At 37.2% G+C, this 21,121-nt stretch overlaps 1 protein-coding gene across 1 annotated transcript; it reads left to right on the top strand.

The window, feature by feature from the left end:
• Positions 1–1,442: 1,442 nt before the first annotated feature.
• Positions 1,443–16,531, top strand: UBXN2B (UBX domain protein 2B). The gene is made up of 9 exons (XM_007440299.4): positions 1,443–1,786; positions 2,896–2,999; positions 3,548–3,598; positions 4,489–4,645; positions 6,571–6,657; positions 7,986–8,095; positions 12,508–12,645; positions 14,058–14,219; positions 14,367–16,531. The coding sequence occupies exons 1-9, from the start codon at positions 1,649–1,651 to the stop codon at positions 14,527–14,529; spliced, it is 1,110 nt and encodes a 369-aa protein (XP_007440361.1). The 5' UTR covers positions 1,443–1,648; the 3' UTR covers positions 14,530–16,531.
• Positions 16,532–21,121: the final 4,590 nt, after the last annotated feature.

The raw sequence follows: 21,121 nt of genomic DNA on the forward strand, positions 1-21,121 counted from the left end.
AGGGCAACAACTTTATGGGCTTTGGTTTAGAGGCACACAAGAGAACCAACTTTCTCTAATCAGACACATCAACTCCATTTCCAAAGAAGATATAACCCAGTGGCAACTTATGTTAACCACATCTACTGTTGCCCTTCCTGAAGTTCTTTTAATAAAATCCTGACCACCAATCACGCCCAGGGGCTTATGAACCATTGCATGCAGTCCATGGCCTTTCCCCAGCTCTGCACTCTGCTGCTTTTAATAGCAACACTCCTGGGCAGGACTACTGGCAGTGTGTGAAGTGTTGAATCTCGTCCAAGCTGCTTGGGTGATTGGCAGAGAATTACTGAGACAGCAGAAATGGTACTGTGCTACAGATAAAATTATGATTTATACCCAGCCCTACTTTAACTTACCAAACCCTTATCAGCTTCCACCTGTTTATATAGGGAGCAAGGTGTCTGTTCCTGTGAATTTGCTTCATCTTACATTTATACATATTGCAACAAGACATATGGTTCGTTTGTGTGCCCCTAAAACAAACCCCATAAAGTTGCTACACAAGGGAGGAGGGGCAGCAATTTCTGCTACTGCTGGGACAGTGAGGAGCATGGAGAGGGACTCTTCCCCTTCTCTGCTATGTCCTTCTTCCCCACCCCAAGTGTAAATCCTTCACTACCTCCCACCAGGGCAGTTCCTGATCTACCCCCACATCTGCTGGAGAGCAGTGCTGTTGCCCCTGTTACAGTGGGGGTGGCAGTGGTATTCTCCAACAAGTGTGCATATAAAGAAACCACTTTTGTGGGTGAGCTTTCATTCTGACATAGTGTGCTGTGTGAATCCAGCCACCATAAAACACAGTTTATGTTAGCAGAGTTGTGTAAGCCCAGCCAATTAAGGTTCATTCAGAATGGTTAAGCAAAGCGTGATGTGCAAGGCCATTTTTTCTGTGTAGTAGAAATGGCAGTATCTGAGAAAGAGAGAAAGGGAGTACATTACCGGATTCTGGCTTGGTTTTTTTTCTTCTCTAATGTGTATATCCCCCCTCCCTCCCCCCTCAAAAACACCCATCTACATACACAATTTGTGAATGAGTGATTCCCTATGTGAATGAATGCACGTTAGCCCCATGGCCTTATATTCAGTGACCCACGGAGCAGAGTTTAGCAGCACAGAAAAGGAAGTAATGAAATGTAGGCAACGACATTTACTCCTAGGTCAAGAGTGCAGACTGTCGTCGCACTGCTTTTTTAAACTGCTCCTCACTACGGCAAAATAAAGGTTCTTCTTTTTACTGTGGGAGAGGGGGAGGGGGGAAGCTTTAGTGAATCTAGCAGGTACCAACATAGGAACAAACAATTTCAGATTTATGCAGACAAACCATTTATTTAACCAGAATAATGCATGACACCAGCCCCTTCCCCCCCCCTCGTAATCTGATGGACTCAGAGAAATGGAGAGCGGAGCCCGCATAATATGCGCACGCGCAAGCCACCGAAGGGGGGCGCGAGCCAGGCTTCGGGGCCGGGCATGCCAAGTGGTCCTCCTTTAAGACCTCGTTGCCACGGCAACCCTTGCTGCCGGAAGAATTCCTCAAGGATTCCGCCCATCTCCTCCAGTATCTCTGTAGTTCGGGCTCCCGGGAGCCGTTCCTTTCCTGCCGAAGATGGCGGACGACGGGATAACGGATGGAAAACGACACGACGAACTGGAGGAAGCGGGAGCAACAGGCGGCCTAAGTGGCCCTGGGCGGCAGAAAGGACCCCGTGAAAGCGGGCGGCCTCCTACCGTCCGGGATCTGCAGGTAGAGGACGGGGGGAGAGGGAGAGACCTGAACGCAGGGAGCCTATAGGCAGAGACTTGGCGGTGTCGCCTCCCCTCCTTGACACTTGCTCCGCTTCAGAAAGTGGAGCCGCGATATCAGGATCAAGGGAAACAGTGGAGTGATCCTGAACTCTTTGAAGAGAACAAAATGAGAGCTGCTTCTTTGGGGAGAAGCCTTTGGGCTTATTTAGTGGATCTGGGGACTGTTGTTTCTTCCAATTGATTGACTCAGCTGGCAGTTATGGATGGCATGTTTTTCTTTCCTATCTTTGCCAGAAGATTTTGCTTTTAAAGGAGAAAGCTTCGTCCCCTGGTCAGCAGTAGTAATAGCACCAGCCTAATTCACATATACGTTGTACATATAAGGCTTTATTTTTCCCACATATTTACTAAGAATCCTACATATAGATCTCCTTGTGGATATTATAGAAGGGAGATGTGCCAAAATACTACAGAAATGATATCAGTGAGATTGAATTCCATAATTTTAAATCACAGTGTCAGTAATCTTCTCATTAATATGACAAAACTTATATGTTTGCTGTCATCAGTTCTTTCCTCTTGCTTGAGCTGAAGCACATACCCTAGAATAGATAAGCTTAGATATAGTATCAACTTCCACTCATTCTAGATAATGGAACTTTTGACTGTGTCCAAACCAAAGGTGGAATGCATGTAGCCCAAAAAATATTTCTAAACCACAGTTCCCAGCAGCTCCAACTAGCATTGCCAATGCTGAAGAACTATAGGACTTGTAGTTCAGCAAAACTCCAGAAAGTCAGTCACTACCTACTGTGGTTCTAAGAAGACACAATGTGTTCTATTCACTGCATTTAATCTTACTTTGCCATTTGAGACTGCTAGTAAAATAATATGCTAACAAGTGTCCATTTTAAGAAATATTCACTTGGCAAATGCTGTTCTTCGATCATGAGATACTAATAAAAAATAACTGTCATATCAGTGCTTGTCTACTTATCTGTACTGTTCCTCCCCCACCACATCCCAGTGATGAATTTAAAAATAACTCTTACTACTTTATTTCTTGGGCCAATAGACACTGATTAAAACATATCATATTCTGTGTAGCTGGCACTGGCTGGATTATATGAAGATGAAATTAAAAGACAACCACCTCATTCAGGCAGACCAACAGCTAGAGTTGCCAGTCACCCCCGATTACCAGTGCAAAGGTAAAAAAAAAAAAAAAAAGTTCATTGTATATAGTGGCATACAGAATAGTTTGAAATGATTGTGATAGTTCCTATAAATATAGATATAAGAAATATTGATATTGAGCAAGCATTTAAATGAATAAGATTTCTTGATATAGAAGTATATTTTTCAAATATTATTTAGGATGCAATTGTGCTTACTTGCATGAGAATAAATTCCATTAAACACAGTGCAGCTTATTTCTAAGCAAACATGAATAAATTTGCAGTAAGAGTAATTGTGTATCATTTAGGAAATTATCTGATTGCCATAGAGATTTCACATTAACTGCTGAAATTAATGAACTACTATGATTATACTATCAATTTGCTATAGACTGATGTAGTATTTTGCCATTATTTATTTAAGTCTTGAATCTTAAACTAGTTTTTTTTTTTTACAAGCTGTGTAAATTAAACAGCAGTTAGGAGAGTACAAAGGTGTTCTTTTCCGATATAATGGAATAAGAGATTGGTAGTGCCATTAAACAAATGAAAGTATGAATAAATTTTCCTGTTTCTTCTAGAAATTTGAGAAAACCAGAAAGAAGTATGAGCGATGACATGGATAACCAAAGGTACTATAAAATAAATCAATTGATCTATAATATAGTTATCCTGTGATTTATTTCTCTTTGTTTCTTAAATTAACATTGCCATAATACTTTCTATGAAAATGGAATGCATTTTTGTTTTTTTGGGCTTCAGATTTGAAAGCAAATAGGTGCTTTCAGAGAATACAGGGATGTTCTTTCTTGTCTGCAACCCCTTAAAGTCCTTAAAGCAACTGTGTCTTTTCCCAGGATTATGCAACTGTGCTCCACAGCTGCTGTGTGATCCCTGAAAAAGTTGTGTTTGGTTTAAAGAATTATAAATACTATGTGTGCATCCCACCTGCGCTGAAGCATCTTTTTGCCTTAGAATCAAAAGTGTTACACAGCTCTACAGCTTTCTTTGCTAGTGAGAAATATGATAGAATGGATTGTAGAGTCCTTATTCTTTAATTATATATCTTTAATATAAAATTTACATTTCAGATGGGATAAATACATCTCAGTACAATCCCTCTCTCCCTACCATTTTACCACTGTTTAGTTATGTTTGTTTGTTCTATTGGTTAAAATCACAGTCACAGCCCTGAACTTTTAAAAAATCTATTTAGCTTTAGACAGTCTTCTAAGTCTTGAAGCTTTGGGAGCATACCAGGAACTGCTATAAAAAGAGAGGGTGAGGAATTCTCTTGTGCAAGGCTTCCTTTTGCCTGCCTTGTACTTACTATATTTATTATTATGGAGAGTGAAAGAACTAGGAGCTCATAGAAATGCAACTACAGTATATTCAGGATTTCTGATTGCAAAATGGCTTGCTTTAAGTATTGTAACTGCTTTTATGTGAGAATCCAGTTCAGTTGGAAAGCTGAGATTCTGTTTAAAAGTCATTACTAATATTGTTGTTCTTTCTTTAAAAGATTTTACTCAGGTGATACAGAATATAGAATTGTTGAGTCATCTGATAATATAACTTCCAGTAAAATAGTTGACGAACTTTTCAAAGAAGCAAGAGAACATGGGGCAGTTCCTTTAAATGAAGTATCAAGAGCTTCAGGAGATTGCCATAAAGCTAAAGTATGTATATACCTTTTTCTAGAACATTTATTTTAATGCAAAAATGTTTATGTTGAAATTTTATTCTTTTTAAAATCATGCTTAAATTGTACTTAAAAGGGTAGGAATTGTGGTAAATATTTGCAGAGGACAAGAGTGGTGATAAGGTGTATTCAAATACTTATCTCTGCCAGACTTTAATAAGAATAAATAACTGCAAATGCTAGTGTCATGATCTTCTGGGAAGCTTGATTGGTAAAACAGAAGACTCACTATCATTATTTTCTCTGAGACCAGTGCAAGATCATTACAATCCGACAAGAAACCCAGCAACATCATTGGTCCTATGGCATGGAAAGATGCAACTTTAATTTTTTAAAAAATATTTTTATCCCGCCTTTATTTTTATATAACTCAAGGCAGCGAACATACCTAATGCTCTTTCCTCCTCCTCCTGTTTTCCCCACAACAACAACCCTGTGAGGTGAGTTGGGCTGAGAGAGCCCAACCCAGCTGGCTTTCATGCCTAAGGCAGGACTAGAACTCACAGTCTCCTACTTTCTAGCCTGGAGCCTTAACCACTAGATCAAACTGCTTCTCTTTTTTTTAATTTGCTAGAAATGTATTTATATGTACATGAAATGAAATAATAGTAGTTAGCTTACATCTTTGTTTTATATAAAAGAGCTATTATGCATTCTTAAACACACAGTGACCGCATTTCATAGTCAGGTTTGCTAATATTTCTAAATAATTGTTTGCATGCTTTGGCTTTGTTTAGCCATTATGCCATTCATACTTTGTATTAGTTTAACTATGGAATCTAATCTCCTAGCCATTCAGCAAATATTAGAACTCTTTTCCGGTGTACTCTCCTAACTGCTAAACATTTTGTTTTATAGAATCATAGGGTTGGAAGGGACTTTGGAGGTCTTCTAATTCAACTACCTGATCAGGGTAGGAACCTTCACACCATCCCAGACAAATCATTGTCAGCACGTGGTTTGAAACACCCATGACTTCAGGAGGCAGGCCATTCCACTGCCTAATAGCTCTTACAGTCAGGAAGTTTCTCCTTATTTTGAGTTTGGATCTTCTGTATAAAGCTTCCACCCATTGGTTCTTATCCTACCCTCAGGCACTAGGGAGAATAAATCCATACTCTCTTCCTAGTGACAGCCCTTCAAGTATAGGAAGATTGTTATGTCGGTCCTTAGCCTTCTCTTCTTTAGGCTAAACAAACCTAGTTCTCTTAAATGTTCTTCATAGGATTTAGCCTCACCATCTTTGTTGCTCTTCTCTGCATTCCTTGCAGTTTCTCAGCATTTTGGTATTGTGGCAGCCAAACTGGGCACAGTATTCTAGATGCAGTGTAACCAATGTAGCATTTTAGACATTCACTCTTACCTGGTAGTTTCTAGAGGTAGATTGATAACTAGAGTTTCAGTTTATCAGTGTAACCATCACACTCTTTGTAATGATTGTGCAAAACTATATTTTCAGATTTTGTTTTGATCACAAACCATTTGGTAAGATACATGGATTCAGTCTACATTTATTGCATAATCTCATGTAACCTAATTTCTTTGGGGAAATATGACATTGTTCTGTACTTAACTATAAGCTATCAAATTCAATAGTCACTGGCCATTTTTTTTCTTTTATAACTTTATCATTTAATAATGATAAGATGAATTCAATTGATCTTTGATTTTTTTCTGAAATTTTTTTGCAGCAACTAAAGAAAGTTGTTTCTAATTTGCAAATTATTTGATTAAATAGACGGATGTTTGTTTTATTCCATTTCTAACAGTACCCAGCATATATATTTTAAAAACCATACTTAATAATAATGAAGAACTCATTCATAAAAGTGTATATAAGTTGATGTTAAAAGTAAGTAATCTTTACTGTAATACAGGCCTCTATTTTAAATATTTTATTAGTCATTTTCTGGAGGTGGATACAGATTGGGAGACTCTACTCGGAAGCATTCTGAATATATATATGGAGAAAATCAGTATGGACAAGATGTAAGTAAAAGTATGGTAAATAAAATTCCCTGCTAAGGAAGAATCAATATGATATTCTCAGTGAAGGCTTCACTTTAAGTTGCACATAGAACAATATAAGCTCTGTGGTTACTAATTATGTTACTAATTTGGTTAAATTTATTTGTGTTTGTGTATTCCATATTAGAAAAGTGAAGACTCAAACATGAATGTTTGACACTCATAAAAAAGAAAGCACAGAAAAAATGTGTTTCTTCTAAATAAGCTGTATATTATTTTGTGCATTACCTGACTACATGTTTTGAGCTAGAATCTAGGTTGATACTTAAGGGGTCCTTCTTCCCATATTTCTCTGCCTGATTCGGAAGATCAAGTGGAAAGGCCTTTTGCTTTGTCTTCCATGGGAGAAGTGGTCCCTTTTCTGGATGTCTTTGGCTGAATTGAGAAGATATTTTTGTTCTGATTGAACACTGCTTTGCTGGGAAACTGATGTTTTTAATACTGATGATATTTTACTTTATATTCCATAAAATACAATGTATTATAAACACTATCTTGGGTAGATAACCTTCCATAAAAATTGGGTAGATAACCTTCCATAAATTAATATAATGAATAGCTTATTTATATTTTACTGTTTTGATTTCTTACAATAAATGAACAAAAGGTTTATAGTCTACACTTACCTTTAGTATACCTGAAGAATGCATATGGCATTATAGAGGCCTGCTATGCTGTCTTAGCAAATTCTATCCTAGGTTCTTCAGCACTGATTAATGCTCCATATGTATAGCATGAATTTGTATGTGAACATTATAAAGCACTAAGGTTGGATTCAGTCTCCCACCTGTCCAGGTAGACCTAATGATGTCAGTTAGAAGGAAACTTCATCACCTGTTTGTTATCCACCATTCAATGTAGAGGACAGTGAGCCATTAGTTCTCTGTAGACTTTCTACATGAGGAAAGTGTCTTGTGCAGGACAAAGTAGAAGCTTTTGCTCCTAGTATTCCTGGATATGGAGTAGTTTGTTCAACATATCCCTTTTCCAGTTGGAGAAGAAGCACACTGAAAAAACTGTCCAGAGCTATGTAGTTAGGAACTTACTAGAAATCCTGAGCTTGGCAAGCTGCAACTTTCTGTACTTCTGTACACTGTAAGCAGCCTTTGTTTCCCAATAGCTAGAAAGATTCTGAATTAAAGCTATTGTGTATTTTGAAAAGATTCAGGTGCTCATTTTTAATTAAGTGCTATAATACTGAGAAATAGGCCAATCTGTATTGGTAGAAACAATCTATATTTCTTCAAAAATATCATAATTTATAAGTCATTATTATGATTTATCAATAGATTGAAATCTTGCTTAAATTGTGGAGGAATGGCTTCAGCTTAGATGATGGAGAGCTGAGATCCTACACAGATCCAGTGAATGCTCAGTTTCTTGAATCTGTTAAAAGAGGGTAGGTTTATAATATTGGTGAGTACAATAATACATTATTATAGATTTTCACTGCCTTGATATCTTTGTAGGTTTTCTATTCATTAAGTGGGGCCATGCTTATTTTCTTCAAGATAGAAAATATTTTTATACTTGCAAAAGGATCTGAGATGCAGCACATGCTCTGTCACAAGAAAGTCAGATGAAACTGAGAACAAATAAAATCTACAGATAGAAGTTTGCTGAATTAAAAGTATTTCCCAAAAAAATTCCAAATGTGTTAAATGACGTTCAAAGGACAATGTGGAAAACTACCATAAGGTCTCCTGAAGATTTATTTATTATTAGATTTATAATCCTGCCCTAATTTTGTACAGCTAAAAGGGTGCGCATAATGTTCCTGATTCCTATTTTCCCCACAACAACTACCCTGTGAGGTGAATTGGATTGAGAGAGAGCGGCTGGCCCAAAGTCACCCAGCCTGTTTTCATGCTTAAGAGAGAACTATAACTTACAGTTTTCCAGTTTCCAGTTCAGTGACTTAACCACTACTTCCCTTATGAAAACTGGAAAAATATAGATCAAAGATTTGCAGTTTGCGAAAGACTCCAAGAAGCTTCAATGACTAAGTAAAAAAAAGCTAAGATAGATACTTAGCTATATTTTGTTGTCAAAATAGCTTGATTTGCAACATTTCCTGTAAAACGTCTGTTACAAGCTACCTATTTACCCACCTGTAAAATTAAATATAAAGCCAGTCCTACAATCTTAATTAATTGATTGTCTCTATTTTTATGGGAATTGGGCAAGTTTTTACAAAGAGTTTTTGGAGGGAAAGGGGCTTCATTTCTGGAGCACCAACCCACTAACTTCAAGTGGGCTATGCTAATTAATATGAAGGTTCAAAGATATGGATGAACTTTTAACGTCAGGGAAATAGTAAATATGTAAGAAAAGAGAAGTTATTTGCAACCAGCTAGTACTTATTGATTTCCAGAGCAAATAAACAGATGACAATTACTAAAGAATTCCCTTTCCTAGATTTGACATGTGAGAATCATGCTTATGTGCTTTATGGAAACAGCTTATCTTGATAGAGTACTTGTAATTTTCAAAATGTAAATATTTCAAAAATGACTTTTTTTGTCTTAAGGAGCAGTTAGAGCTAGAACTATTGAATAGGACATTAAACTCCAAACTATGGTCACCAGGGAATTATAGGAGTTGTAAATAAGCATATCTGCCAGCACAAGTGAAAGACATCAGATCAGAAAAGACTACTCTTTCAAATCCTTCAGATCTTTTGCTATTCTTTCCAATCTAATGGAATATTGGAAATAAATTGTGTACATAAATTATGTAAAAGCTTTACATTGACTCTGTCCATCAACAGGATGGATGTCAGAGAATAGAACAGAACCATATTGGTTGTGGTGAGACAAGCCAACAACAGAAAGACCAAATTCTAAAATAAGCTGGATCTAGCAAGGTACTGAAGAAGAAAACATTACAGAAAAAAAAATCCAAATGCCACCCCTATCAGAGAGGCAGGAGAGCAGCTTGGAATGCTTAAGTCTTAAGCCCCCTGCTTCCTCCCTCCTGGTCCAGTATCCCAGGACAGAACTGCTATTAAGGGGTGGAAAAAATTCCAGAAGCTTGCCCTGTCTGCTTTCTATAGGCAGCCTGTCCTGTGCTTTCCAGTGCACATAGACCTACTGCACATAGGCCCAGGTGCACAAGCACACATAACATGAGCAGAAAATAGAAACATATATAAACAAAAATGCAACACATATAAAGACACCCTGTTCAGATACCAGGGAGAAAATGCACACATACAATAAACACATGCAGAAGCAATGAGTAGAGGGAGCAGAAGCACATATTCCAGATGCACACATGCACACACACACACACACATAGGCAACAGATGTGCACACATCCCAGGAAAAAAGTGTATACATAGTTAAATGCACACAGACACAACTTGTTGTGAGTTTAGAAATGCATGGATGCAACAGGTTACAGAAGAAAATAGATGTCTCCTTTGGGTACTGCTGTTAAAGAGGTTGGAAAGAATTCCAGACGCTGTGTTCTGTGTGCTTTCTCTATCTTATTATTTGGGATCTGTGCATTTTGAAAGTATAATATTGATAATGTACTACATTCTACTTGTTCTCCTCAGGCTACAGCTTTTCTTTTGGTGTTTCGGAGTCTTATTTATAGTCTTTTGTAATGGTGCTGAGGCAAGATAGTGACTTGTGATGGGTACCAGAGTTTAGATTGGTGAATATTGCATTTGATGACAGACAAAGGTGATGGCTGTGGAAGGAGAAGAGGGTCTTCTGATGCCATTGAAGCTGTTGCTGGATATTAAGGATTTTGGCAGATGTAATGTGGAAACAGAAACAATTAGAGCCTCCAGAAAATTTGGCATGGAGCAGCCTTCTGGGAAGTAGGCTCCTGGACTAGTCTGGTAGCATCAAAGACAGTTTGGAAGCCATAGACAACACTGGAGATGCAGCTGGCTGACTGGACAGAAAGATCAGTCACTTGGCAGCAGCAACAGCAGTGCTGCCAATCAGGTGTTGAGTGGTACTGCATGTTTGATTGAAGGAGCTGCTAGGCAGTGGGCTGCTGGATAAGGATGGTGGTAAGTGCTTGCTCAGCAGTTAGTGCTTTTCTAACAGCAGCAATGGCATCTGATTGATTGCTCACCAGTGGTGGTGCCAACCTGGATACAGTTGGCTCAATGTGCTGGAGTGCCATGGCAACCCCTGGCATGTGGGAACAGGCTGGTGGCCAAGCTGAGTACTGGTCTGTTTCCTGTGGCTTCTGCAGAATCCACTACCTGGGCAATCTCTTCTTGTATTATCAGGACCACAAGGAAGTGGACTATCAGCTGCCTGCTCTAACTGCCCAGAGTCCCTCAGATATGTCCTTTTAACATCTAAATGAGGCCACTGGGTAAGGTCATCCATCAGCATGTTGATGATATCCAGTTATATATCTTAATCCATGGTCAACCATCAGTGCTGTTGAGGTTTGTCTCAGTGCCTGGAGGGCGTGGGGGTCTGGATGGGGAAGAACAGGCTTAGGATCAACTCTAGCAAGAACAATGGCTGTAGATTTTGGGGCCATCTGGATCTGGGGATTTTCCATCTTTGATTCTGGATGCAGTTGCACTGCCTGTGGCAGACCCAGTGCACAATTTTTGGGTCCTCCTAGACTCATTGTTTCTACTCAAAGAGCAGGAAGCAGTCATACCTTAGAGGGCCTTTGCACAAATCCATCTAGTGCATCAATTATGCCATTTTCTGGATCAGGAGGCCATACTTATGGTCACACAGCCTTGGTCATCTCTAATCTGGATCACTACAATGCACTCTACAGGGGCTCCCCTTGAACACCACTTGGAAGCTACAGCTGGTCCAACATGCAGTAGTGAGAGTAGTTATAGGCATACCTCAATACACCTATGTAACACTGCTACTTTGCAAGCTGCATTAGTTGCCCAGTAAGCTTCAAGGTGCTGGTTGTCACCTATAAAGCTTTTCATGGCACAGAGCCTGGCTATTTGCAGGATTGCCTGTCTCTAACTACCTCTACCTGTCCAGAAAGTCTGACAGGGCTGGCATGCTCTGGGTCCTGTCACTCAAACAGTGTCATCTGGCAGGAGCCAGAGCATTCCCTCCAAGATCCAGACAGCTCTGACCCTGACTGCCTTTCAGAAGGTTCTGAACATCTGGCTCTTCCCCCAAGCAGTAATTGTGTATGGCATCCCGAGTCACATATCAAGTGGGCAGCCATATAAATTAATAAATAATAAACGGTTTGTCCTACTTTATGGAATATATATACAGTGACCATGCATCCTTTATTATAAAGAACAGTCGTTTATTTCAAACAGCTGCCCTTTAGATTTATTTATTTTTCCAAAATTCACTTTTGTCCTTTATTTTATTTAAAATAGGTCATTTAACTTTTACTGTACAAATGGTACCACTTAACACACAGTCTTTCATATTCATGTGAAAAATATGGAAATGGAATTGTCTTTTTAAAAGAAATTTACATATACTCTTTGATTTTAGATATTTTTATTAGAATATGCTTTTTGTAGAGTTTTTCTTGGTTTTACTCTTGAATTTTTCTTTGTAAAATTATACACATAAGCAATTTTTTTATCCATATGAACCTCTTTCAGATTTCCCCCTTTTTCAGATTTGTCCTTTATTGTTTTTCAAGAAAATATGGTCACCATAAATATGTGCAAGACTGTAGAGAACAGTATATCTGTTGAGTAACATTTTTAACAGAATGTTAAAGACATAGTTGAGCTAAAATCAGAACACTTTTAACTTATTTCACTGTTCAACTTAGTCTATATGTTCCTACATAAAATAAGCCATTGTTCTTTTTTCTATTGTTAAGAGAGATTCCTGCAGAACTTCAACGACTAGTGCATGGAGGTCAAGTTAATTTAGATATGGAAGACCATCAAGAACAGGAATATGTAAGACCTAGACTGAAATTCAAAGCTTTCAGTGGAGAAGGTCAGAAACTTGGAAGGTTAGTTTCTTAAAAATAAAAATTCTGTGATTTAAAAAGAAATTATATTGAATTGTTATTAACTGTAGTTGAAGGTAGGAGTTTGGAATATTGTGGTCTGGGATTTCTAGGAGTTGCAGTCTTGATTCATCTGGAGGGTACTCTGTTGGGGAAGAGTAATGCATGTTGGTTTTGGTTTTGGTTTTGTGCCTTTGAGTCAGTCTTGACTGCCCTGCAGGTTTTTTGGCAAGGTTTTCTGGAAGTGGTTTGCCACTGCCTGCTTCCGAGGGCTGAAAGAGAGAGAGAGTGACTGGCCCAAGGTCACCCAGCTGGCTTCATGCCTAAGGCGGTCTCCCGGTTTCTAGCCTGAATGTTAATGTTTACTTTAATTACTAAATATGGGACAAATAATATCAAGATCTTATCTTAGAAGTAAAAGAAAAAATGGTCAAATATGACAATATCTAAGCATAGTTCATTAAACTGTTACTTAGTGCCACAAAACAATTGAATTTTTTACACATTTTATTTGAATTTCCAGACACATCAGACCAATTACAGTAGTTGAATGTTTATGAACAAACAGATGAAAGCTGTTCAATCAATGCAAATCTGATCAAGGGTTTTTCCTAGAAGAGTAAATCTATGCTTTAATTGGAATGTTTTATAAGACTATGTTTGCAATCTACAAAATACTTTTACTCCTGCAAAAGTGACTTTCTTTGTATTAAGTATAAAATAGTGCACGTTTTATCCATAACATGTCAATAGTTTAGATAAAGAATAAGCAATGTAATGCCCTCCACATTTTCTTGTTTCCCAATTTATCAGGCAAAACGAATGTGGTCAATGGCAAGGAGCTGTACTCCAAAACAACTGATGAGTATCAGATTACCTATCTCTGGACTAGATAATTAGTTTTGTTAAATTGTACATGATATTTAAATTGAAGGAAACTACTAATTACTTAAAATGCATTTTTTTTGCAGCTAAGTGCCATTGCTTAACCTCTTCTAGACAACTGTTCTTCAATAGCCCTTTCAGCTGTCTTTCAGTTGTTAGATACACCTTTTTATTCTCTTTAAGCCAGCAGAATGTTGGGAAAGGGGCTTGGGATTTGTCTATCTGTCCATCTGAAAACTGAGCAGAAAGGGACAAAATTTAGTGTGATGACAGGTCAGCAAAAGAAAGATTAAGTTTGAAAATATACTGGATCCAGCCAGAAGCTGTGGACGAAAAAAGAAGAAAAAAAGGGGGGGACACTTCCCCAAAGGCAGTTGGACAGCAGTTTGGAATGCTGCTGGCTGCTTCATTCTTAAACATCACATGCTCCTGGTCACATGACCAGGATCAAAGATGCTATTAAGAGATTGGAAAGAATTCCAAAAACCATGCTCTGTATCTTTTCCCTACCTTGTTTTATTTTCTTTCAGCCTTACTCCTGAGATTGTTAGCACACCTTCATCTCCAGAAGAAGAAAATAAACCCTTTCTTGATGCCACTGTTCCAATAGATGACACTGTACCAACAACTAAGATTCAGATTCGTCTAGCAGATGGGAGTCGTTTAATACAAAGATTTAATCAAACACATAGGTAAGTTAACCACTTAAATTTCCTGTGCTGTAGGATCTTGGGATTGAATAAGATGATCTTCAAGATTCCTTCCAATCTTCCATTCTGTAATAACATAGAACTCTGTTGACCCAAAGACTAAATTGTAAATCTTATTCTTGCCAACAGGATTACAGATATTCGAAATTTTATTGTCCAGTCTCGGCCTTTGTTTGCCACCACTGACTTTGTTCTTCTGACTACATTTCCACATAAAGAACTTACAGATGAAAGCCTGACATTACAGGAATCAGATATATTGAACACTGTGATACTTCAGCAGCTGAAATAAACTTTAAGCCTATCAGTGCAAGATAGATTCTGGGAATAGATAATGTTACATATTGATCTGCAAGATTGCTTCCAAATAAATGAGTGAAAGGACCGAAAGAAATCCATCATTTCCCAGTTAAATAGAACAATTGGCTTTTAAACCTGTTCAGTCTTCCGATAACAATTTATCCAAATTACAGGTCAAAAAGATTTGTTAAACAATTGTTGAATTTGTATTCTTCATAGTTCAACTTTTGTGAATTCAAGTACTTTTATGGAAGTGGGGGGATAGGGAGAGAAAAAACTATTGTCAGAAAATTTATAGAGTATAAAGTGGTTTTTTGTATGGAGGTGGGATTCATTTTCTGAAGTCTTGTAAAACTTGAACTATTGAAGAACTGTATCAGACTGTAGCTATTGAACACTTCAGTTTCTTAGTCCCATTCTGTCACTTTGAAATATTTTGTTCATAGGATGATGTCTTCCACTTATCTAGCATGATTTTAACACATTGTCTATGTTGTACTGGTGAATTATTTTGTTTGCTCTCTCATTCCCTTTTAATATCAGTTATTATTAACAGTTCTTTAAAGTGACAGATTGCAGAATAGGTACAAAGTATTTTTTACTTCTGTTCTGTAGACCAGTTTCCTGTTACCAAATGTGAACTCTAACTTTTATGATTAAAGAGAGGAATATGGTAGAGTAATATGTATGATTTTTTAAAGTAAGGTTTAAGAGGGAAATAGTGTGTTGTATTGCATTAAATATGCAATTGAGGACCAATTAATAAAACCACTTTGCAGTATCATATCTACACCTGGATTTGAATAGCAGTGAGCTCTTAATACAAACTTTTCATCAACATGCATGCTTGTTTTGAGCATGCAGATTAGCTTCTTGCTAATTATTGCAGAAGTTTGATCATTGAGCTTTGGATATCATAAAACATCTAGATTACAGGTTAATTTGTATTACTAGTTGCTTCTTCAAGCCATGCAAATCTTTCTCCAAAAACACCAATCATGATTTTACAAACCTCACAGATCCAAATTAAGAAGGATTTTAGTAGTGTGCCAAATTGTAACCTGTGCTTCTGGTTATCCTCTGATGTAAATAATAAGGGAGAAATGTGCACATACTGAATGTGCACATCAGGTTGGAATTCCATCCACAGGTGTGGAAACCTGGATTAAGATTCCACTTGTGGCATTTTAAAGCATAGCATCAGTTGATGCAAGGAAAAGAGAAGAAATAGAACCATTTTTTTTAAAAAAAAAAGTAATGACCACAAATTCTTGGTTACCAAGTCAGAGCAAAATTTATGGATACAAGGTTCTACATACAAATTCCACTATTCCCAATAAGCTCTTGTGTATAAAAATGTCTGAAACTTTGATGACGTGATAATACATCACTCTGTATTTAACTGTATTGCACTTGTATCTGCTAATCACAATGTATGAATCTTTGGTGAATACACTGTTTACAGCATCACATCAATAATTATTTGATCAGCATATTGATCAGTTTAGTTTCATTTAAGATTCTAAAAGTGTTGTCAAATGTTAAGTATTTTTAGAGGCAGCCTTTCAGAGAGCCTACTCAGGCTACACAATTCATTCAGTGACTGAGAATAAAAACAAGACATTTCTCCACCTTTTTAAGCTAGAATGATGCAAATATATTCAGAACATCTTTATAGTAATTTTTCCTCAATTTGGGGCCCAGCAATCCAAGCATATCAAGAAGGGAGGTTGCCTCTAGGTGTAGGATATAATGCTTGGCTGTAAAAGTTGGGTTAGCTCTGGATTTCTATAAGTCTGTAAAATTTCTTTTAGCCTCTTGCCTTGTAACTGACACAGACTACTTTAGTTTTCAAACAAACATTTTTAAAAAGTGAAAAGATACTGAAATGAAGGCAAGATTTTGAAAGTAGAATATGTGCATGATTTAATAATAAATTTCCATTATGTGGTAATTAATAAAGAACATGTTTAAATTACAATGCTTCCGTATATTTTCATACGTTTATTAATTTGAAAAACGGAATGGTTCAGTCTGTTCCTGCCATAAACGTGAAGGTCAAACAAGTTAAGTCCTAAGACAATGAAGAACTTTTAACTGATTTTGAAGACAATGCATACTAAATCGGCATTTTTCAACTGTCCAACTGATCTAGATATAAAAAGCAAGAAGAATGTTGTAATAGAAAAGCCCCTATTTGCTGCGGATACTTGCTTAGTAAGTCATCCATAGACCTTTTCTGAGAGTGTGCAATGTGAATTATTAAAAAAAAAAACAACTTATTTATCTGTTATGTCCTAATAGGTAGCTTGTTACTGCACATTAGTTTTTTGTGCAAACAGGAGCTCACACATATACAAGAATAACTGGAGCAGGGGAACTTTTCTATACATGTGGCAATTCATACAGAAAAGGTATGGGCCATAATTACAGCACAAGGAAAATAAATGATCTACATACTCTACTTGATAATATATGCAGAAAAAGAAATCCTCCTCTGAGTGAAGCTTAATCCCTGGCGACTACATGAACAAAACTGTAGTTTTCTTGATAGCAATATAGAAGAGATTTGCTATTGCCATCTTCAAGGATGGGCAGATTATTTCCCAGTTTAGCCCGTAGCTCTGGTATTGCCCGGAAAATCCCATCCCGTTAAGAAGGCCTGATCCTGCTTAGGTTCCTAGCTGAGACCAAGTTGGCCAGGTGCTATCATCTGCTAAGACAGGCAAGTGTATCACAGAACAGAAAAGCAGCTTTGTTAAAAGCCTTATCAATGTCTTTAAAATGTATGAAACATTTTGCTATGCATCAATTCAAAGGAGAGAAAGATATCAATAAAACAAATGTAACGCCTTGGTTTTTAACAGGTAAGTTACATAACTGTTTTATAGTTATTGGTTTAACTTTTGTGTTTTTATTTTTTGCTTTAATATCTTGAAAAGCACACTGTAATCGTGTAAATAAATAGTGCAGTGATGCATTTTGGAGCATCTATGTGCTGTTGCTGCCTTTTCTTTTGTTCCAATACCAGCTGTCATTAAGCTTCTGAAAAAGTTCTTCCCCAGAATAATCTTGTGAATTATTCCATTGTTATCATTTAACAAGAGGCAACTTTACATCTGATTCCCAACTACCGGTTATTCCAACTCAAAATATATGAAAATATGTGACATGTTTTGTTTCAAATATAAGATTATTACATATATCTGTTTTGCCTGTGCATGTTTGTGTTTCCTTATTAGTCAAACAGCAGATACAGGGAAGATATTGTGAAGTAAATTAGATACTCAATTACTGAAATTTCCACTGGATGATGGTTAATTATTTATTTTGAGCTAAGCTCTGAGTAATTCAATCCATCAGTTAATCAGAAATTTGAAATTTGAAATGATCCCATTCACAATAATTGAAGAAAGATTGGCTTCAATTCAAGTAATCTTTATCTCATTTCTAGTTTATAACCATAATAAATAACAGCCCTATCCAACATGGAAGCTGTTTCAACCTTTAGTCCATGGGAATGTATATAAGACATGTATCACACTATTGGGTAATAAGAGATAATGTAATTGACACACTGGATGCTACAGTTTGAGCTTTTATTGTCAGAGACAAAGTCCAATGATTGAATATTCATCTTATGTAAAACATAATTTTGACTGAAATTAGGTATCCTCTGTGAATTAGAACCTAGAAGCATAAGACTTTATTAATAATTATTTTCTTGTACTAGTTCAGTTAAATTCCCATAAATACTTAGCAACTTCGATTATAATATTATTATAGTATTACAATGTTTATTATATATACAAGTTTATAATAGCAATTTCAGTTTTCAATAAAATAAGTTTAGTTCATTCTCCTAGCTGCTCAATTTTTATTTATTTATTTATTTATTTATTTATTTAATTTATATGCTGCCCATCTCCCCTAGAGGGCGTCTCTGGGTGGCTCACAATTAAAATCCAAACAGTAAAAGCAATAAAAATATAAATATCCATATTAAAATTAACTAATAACAATTCTATATAAAAAAAACTATATACAATTCAAGATGATGGGGAGGAGCAGTACCAATCATCCCACCAGCCAATTCCAAAGCTCACATCAGGCCCCCAGACCATCTGGCATAGCAATGTTTTGACACTTTTTCGGAAGGCCACCATTAATCATGAGATCATTGCACCTAACCTGCTTTGACTGATCTTGAAAAAGCGAAGCAACATCAGGTCTGGTTAGTATCTGGGTGGAAGAACATCAAGAAATCCCATGAATGTGGACTACATTAGGAAGTATTTTAAAAAAAAAATCCTGAAAGAAATCAGTGGCAAACTACTTCCATATTGTTTCTAAGAAAAGACACCATTGGGAGTCAAGAAAACTCAAGAGAATCTTTATATTGCTTTCTTGTTCTAATTAACCCTTGACAGAAAGAAGCAGCTGGTTCCTAAAGGTGGAAAATATCGTCATATGTGGCTATTCTAACTCCATGAATAATAATACAAAAATCCTGTGTTGTCTAAGATACCCGCAAAAGGACACATCCAGGAAATGCTGGAGGGAACGGTCTAAAAATCACACATTCTGAAGAACTGATGAATCCATTTGCCTAATAATTGCAGTGTTCTTCCTGTATTTTTATTTTAAAGGCAATTCAAAACCCTATGACTCTAATTCTCAAACTGCTGCAAGAAATAAATATTAGAAAAAATGATTCAAGGATGAAAAGGCCATGGTGAGCAAAAAGGATCCTCCTGCAGAGGAGTCTCCACGCCCCAGCTCTGCATGATTTTTCTTCTGCTTCTGTTCCTTTCTAAGCCAGCAGAGGGGAGCAATTTAGCCCAAAGTCTACATATGGCACTGGGTCAGGGATGCTGCAGTGCAGGCTTGCATATACACACACTGCTGCTTACACTAATACAGTTTCTTTTCCTTCTCTCCTCTAGCAATCTTGAGGCAGTTCTGATGCTAGAGAAAGGTTAAAGCCCCTCCTCCCCCCTCCCCCCATTTGCATGCTTCCCTGTGTTTACTGGTATTGCCACTGATGGAAAATGTGTTTCTGCAGGTCAGCAACCATATGATCCCAGTGCTTGCTTTTATTCTGAGGGGTCTCTTATCTTTGGGCCAGTCACCATCTTTCAGTTTAACTCAGTGTTGTCCAAACTTGGCCACTTTAAGATGAGTGGACTTCAACTCCCAGAATTCCCCAGCCAGCCATGCTGGGAGTTGAAGTGCACTCATCTTAAAGTGGCCAAGTTTGGACAACACTGGTTTAACTTAACTCACAAGGTTGTGGGACATTCAGTAGTGCAGAGAGAAATGAAGTATGTTGGCTTGAGCTCCTCTAAGAATGGAAAGGCGTGTTATAAAAATAATATACTTATTCACTGGAAAGAAAATGTCTTTGAACTTCAGATAATTTCTCCCAAAAGAAAAAAAGAGTGGATAAGTGCAGACAAAAATCCTGTACAATGGCCGACATCCCACCTTATTAGCATAGAGTTGCCAATTCTATCTAAATACAATCTTGATTGTTATGTATTAGTTGAATGAATAACTGTTGATTATGTGCAAGAGATATAACACTCTCACTCAGATTTATATATGGCCTATGCCACAATATTGACAAATTTGGGAAAGGAGATTAGGTACACCCACCAAAGATGGCACCAGACTGCCCCACTAGATAGACCAGACCATGAAATCAACTCCACTGGATGTCTATAACTGAGACTGAGATTGGCTATAACAACAGAGTTTTGCAAATCTGATTTTGCTGCACTTCCTCCTTCTTCTTGTAGTTCAGTGAATGAGCCACTTCCAAACATTATCTGGACATTCTGTATTTTAAAAAAAGTGTAGTCATTGTTGCCTTGGCAATGGAATCTCATATCTCCATCATGGTCATCTTCCTAACATTCTACAACCCAACCCTATTCCAAACAGTCTTTACTGGAATGGCCAGCTTAGGGTCTAATGCATTAGATATCTTTGGACCAGTTGGGCATTCTGGATAAGGCATAGTAAATTAACTGTTTTCTGAAGATACTATACATTATATATCTCCAAGGCCTTGGCTTCTTTCAGCCAAGAAGCATCTTGCACAAGGCCACAAGAAATGGAAATGACACAAGAGTTCTGTGACTAAAATTGTCAACACCTCTCTCACACACAAAAAAACAGCTTTGACTAACTCCTGCTTTCTAAAGTAAAACATGCAGGTAGAATTGATTCATTTTCTATCCTGCTGAGCATTCATTCATTCCCCTCCTTGCCTCAGAAGCACTAGACTGTATGTAAGTTTTACAAGCCAGTCAATAATGCTTTGTTCCTTTCACAAACTAAGCCTGGAAATGGTCAGAAGGTGATTTACAGAGAATTTCAGCTTATCTCTTCTATTCTCCAAGGTTTGAGCAAGCTTTCTGTAATATATTGGATTATCCTTGTACCAAAAGCAGGACATTCTTAAGATTCTGAAACACCTGGGAACAGAATATTCACCGAATGTTCATATTATAGCAATGCTTTTTTTTCCCTATATTGATTTTTGTCAATTAAAATCAATGAGTCAGTAAACTGGATTA

Source organism: Python bivittatus, unplaced genomic scaffold, assembly GCF_059951505.1.
Source record: "Python bivittatus isolate LINGU-HERP-01145 unplaced genomic scaffold, Pbiv_v1 ctg000840_np1212, whole genome shotgun sequence".
NCBI lineage: Eukaryota > Metazoa > Chordata > Lepidosauria > Squamata > Pythonidae > Python > Python bivittatus.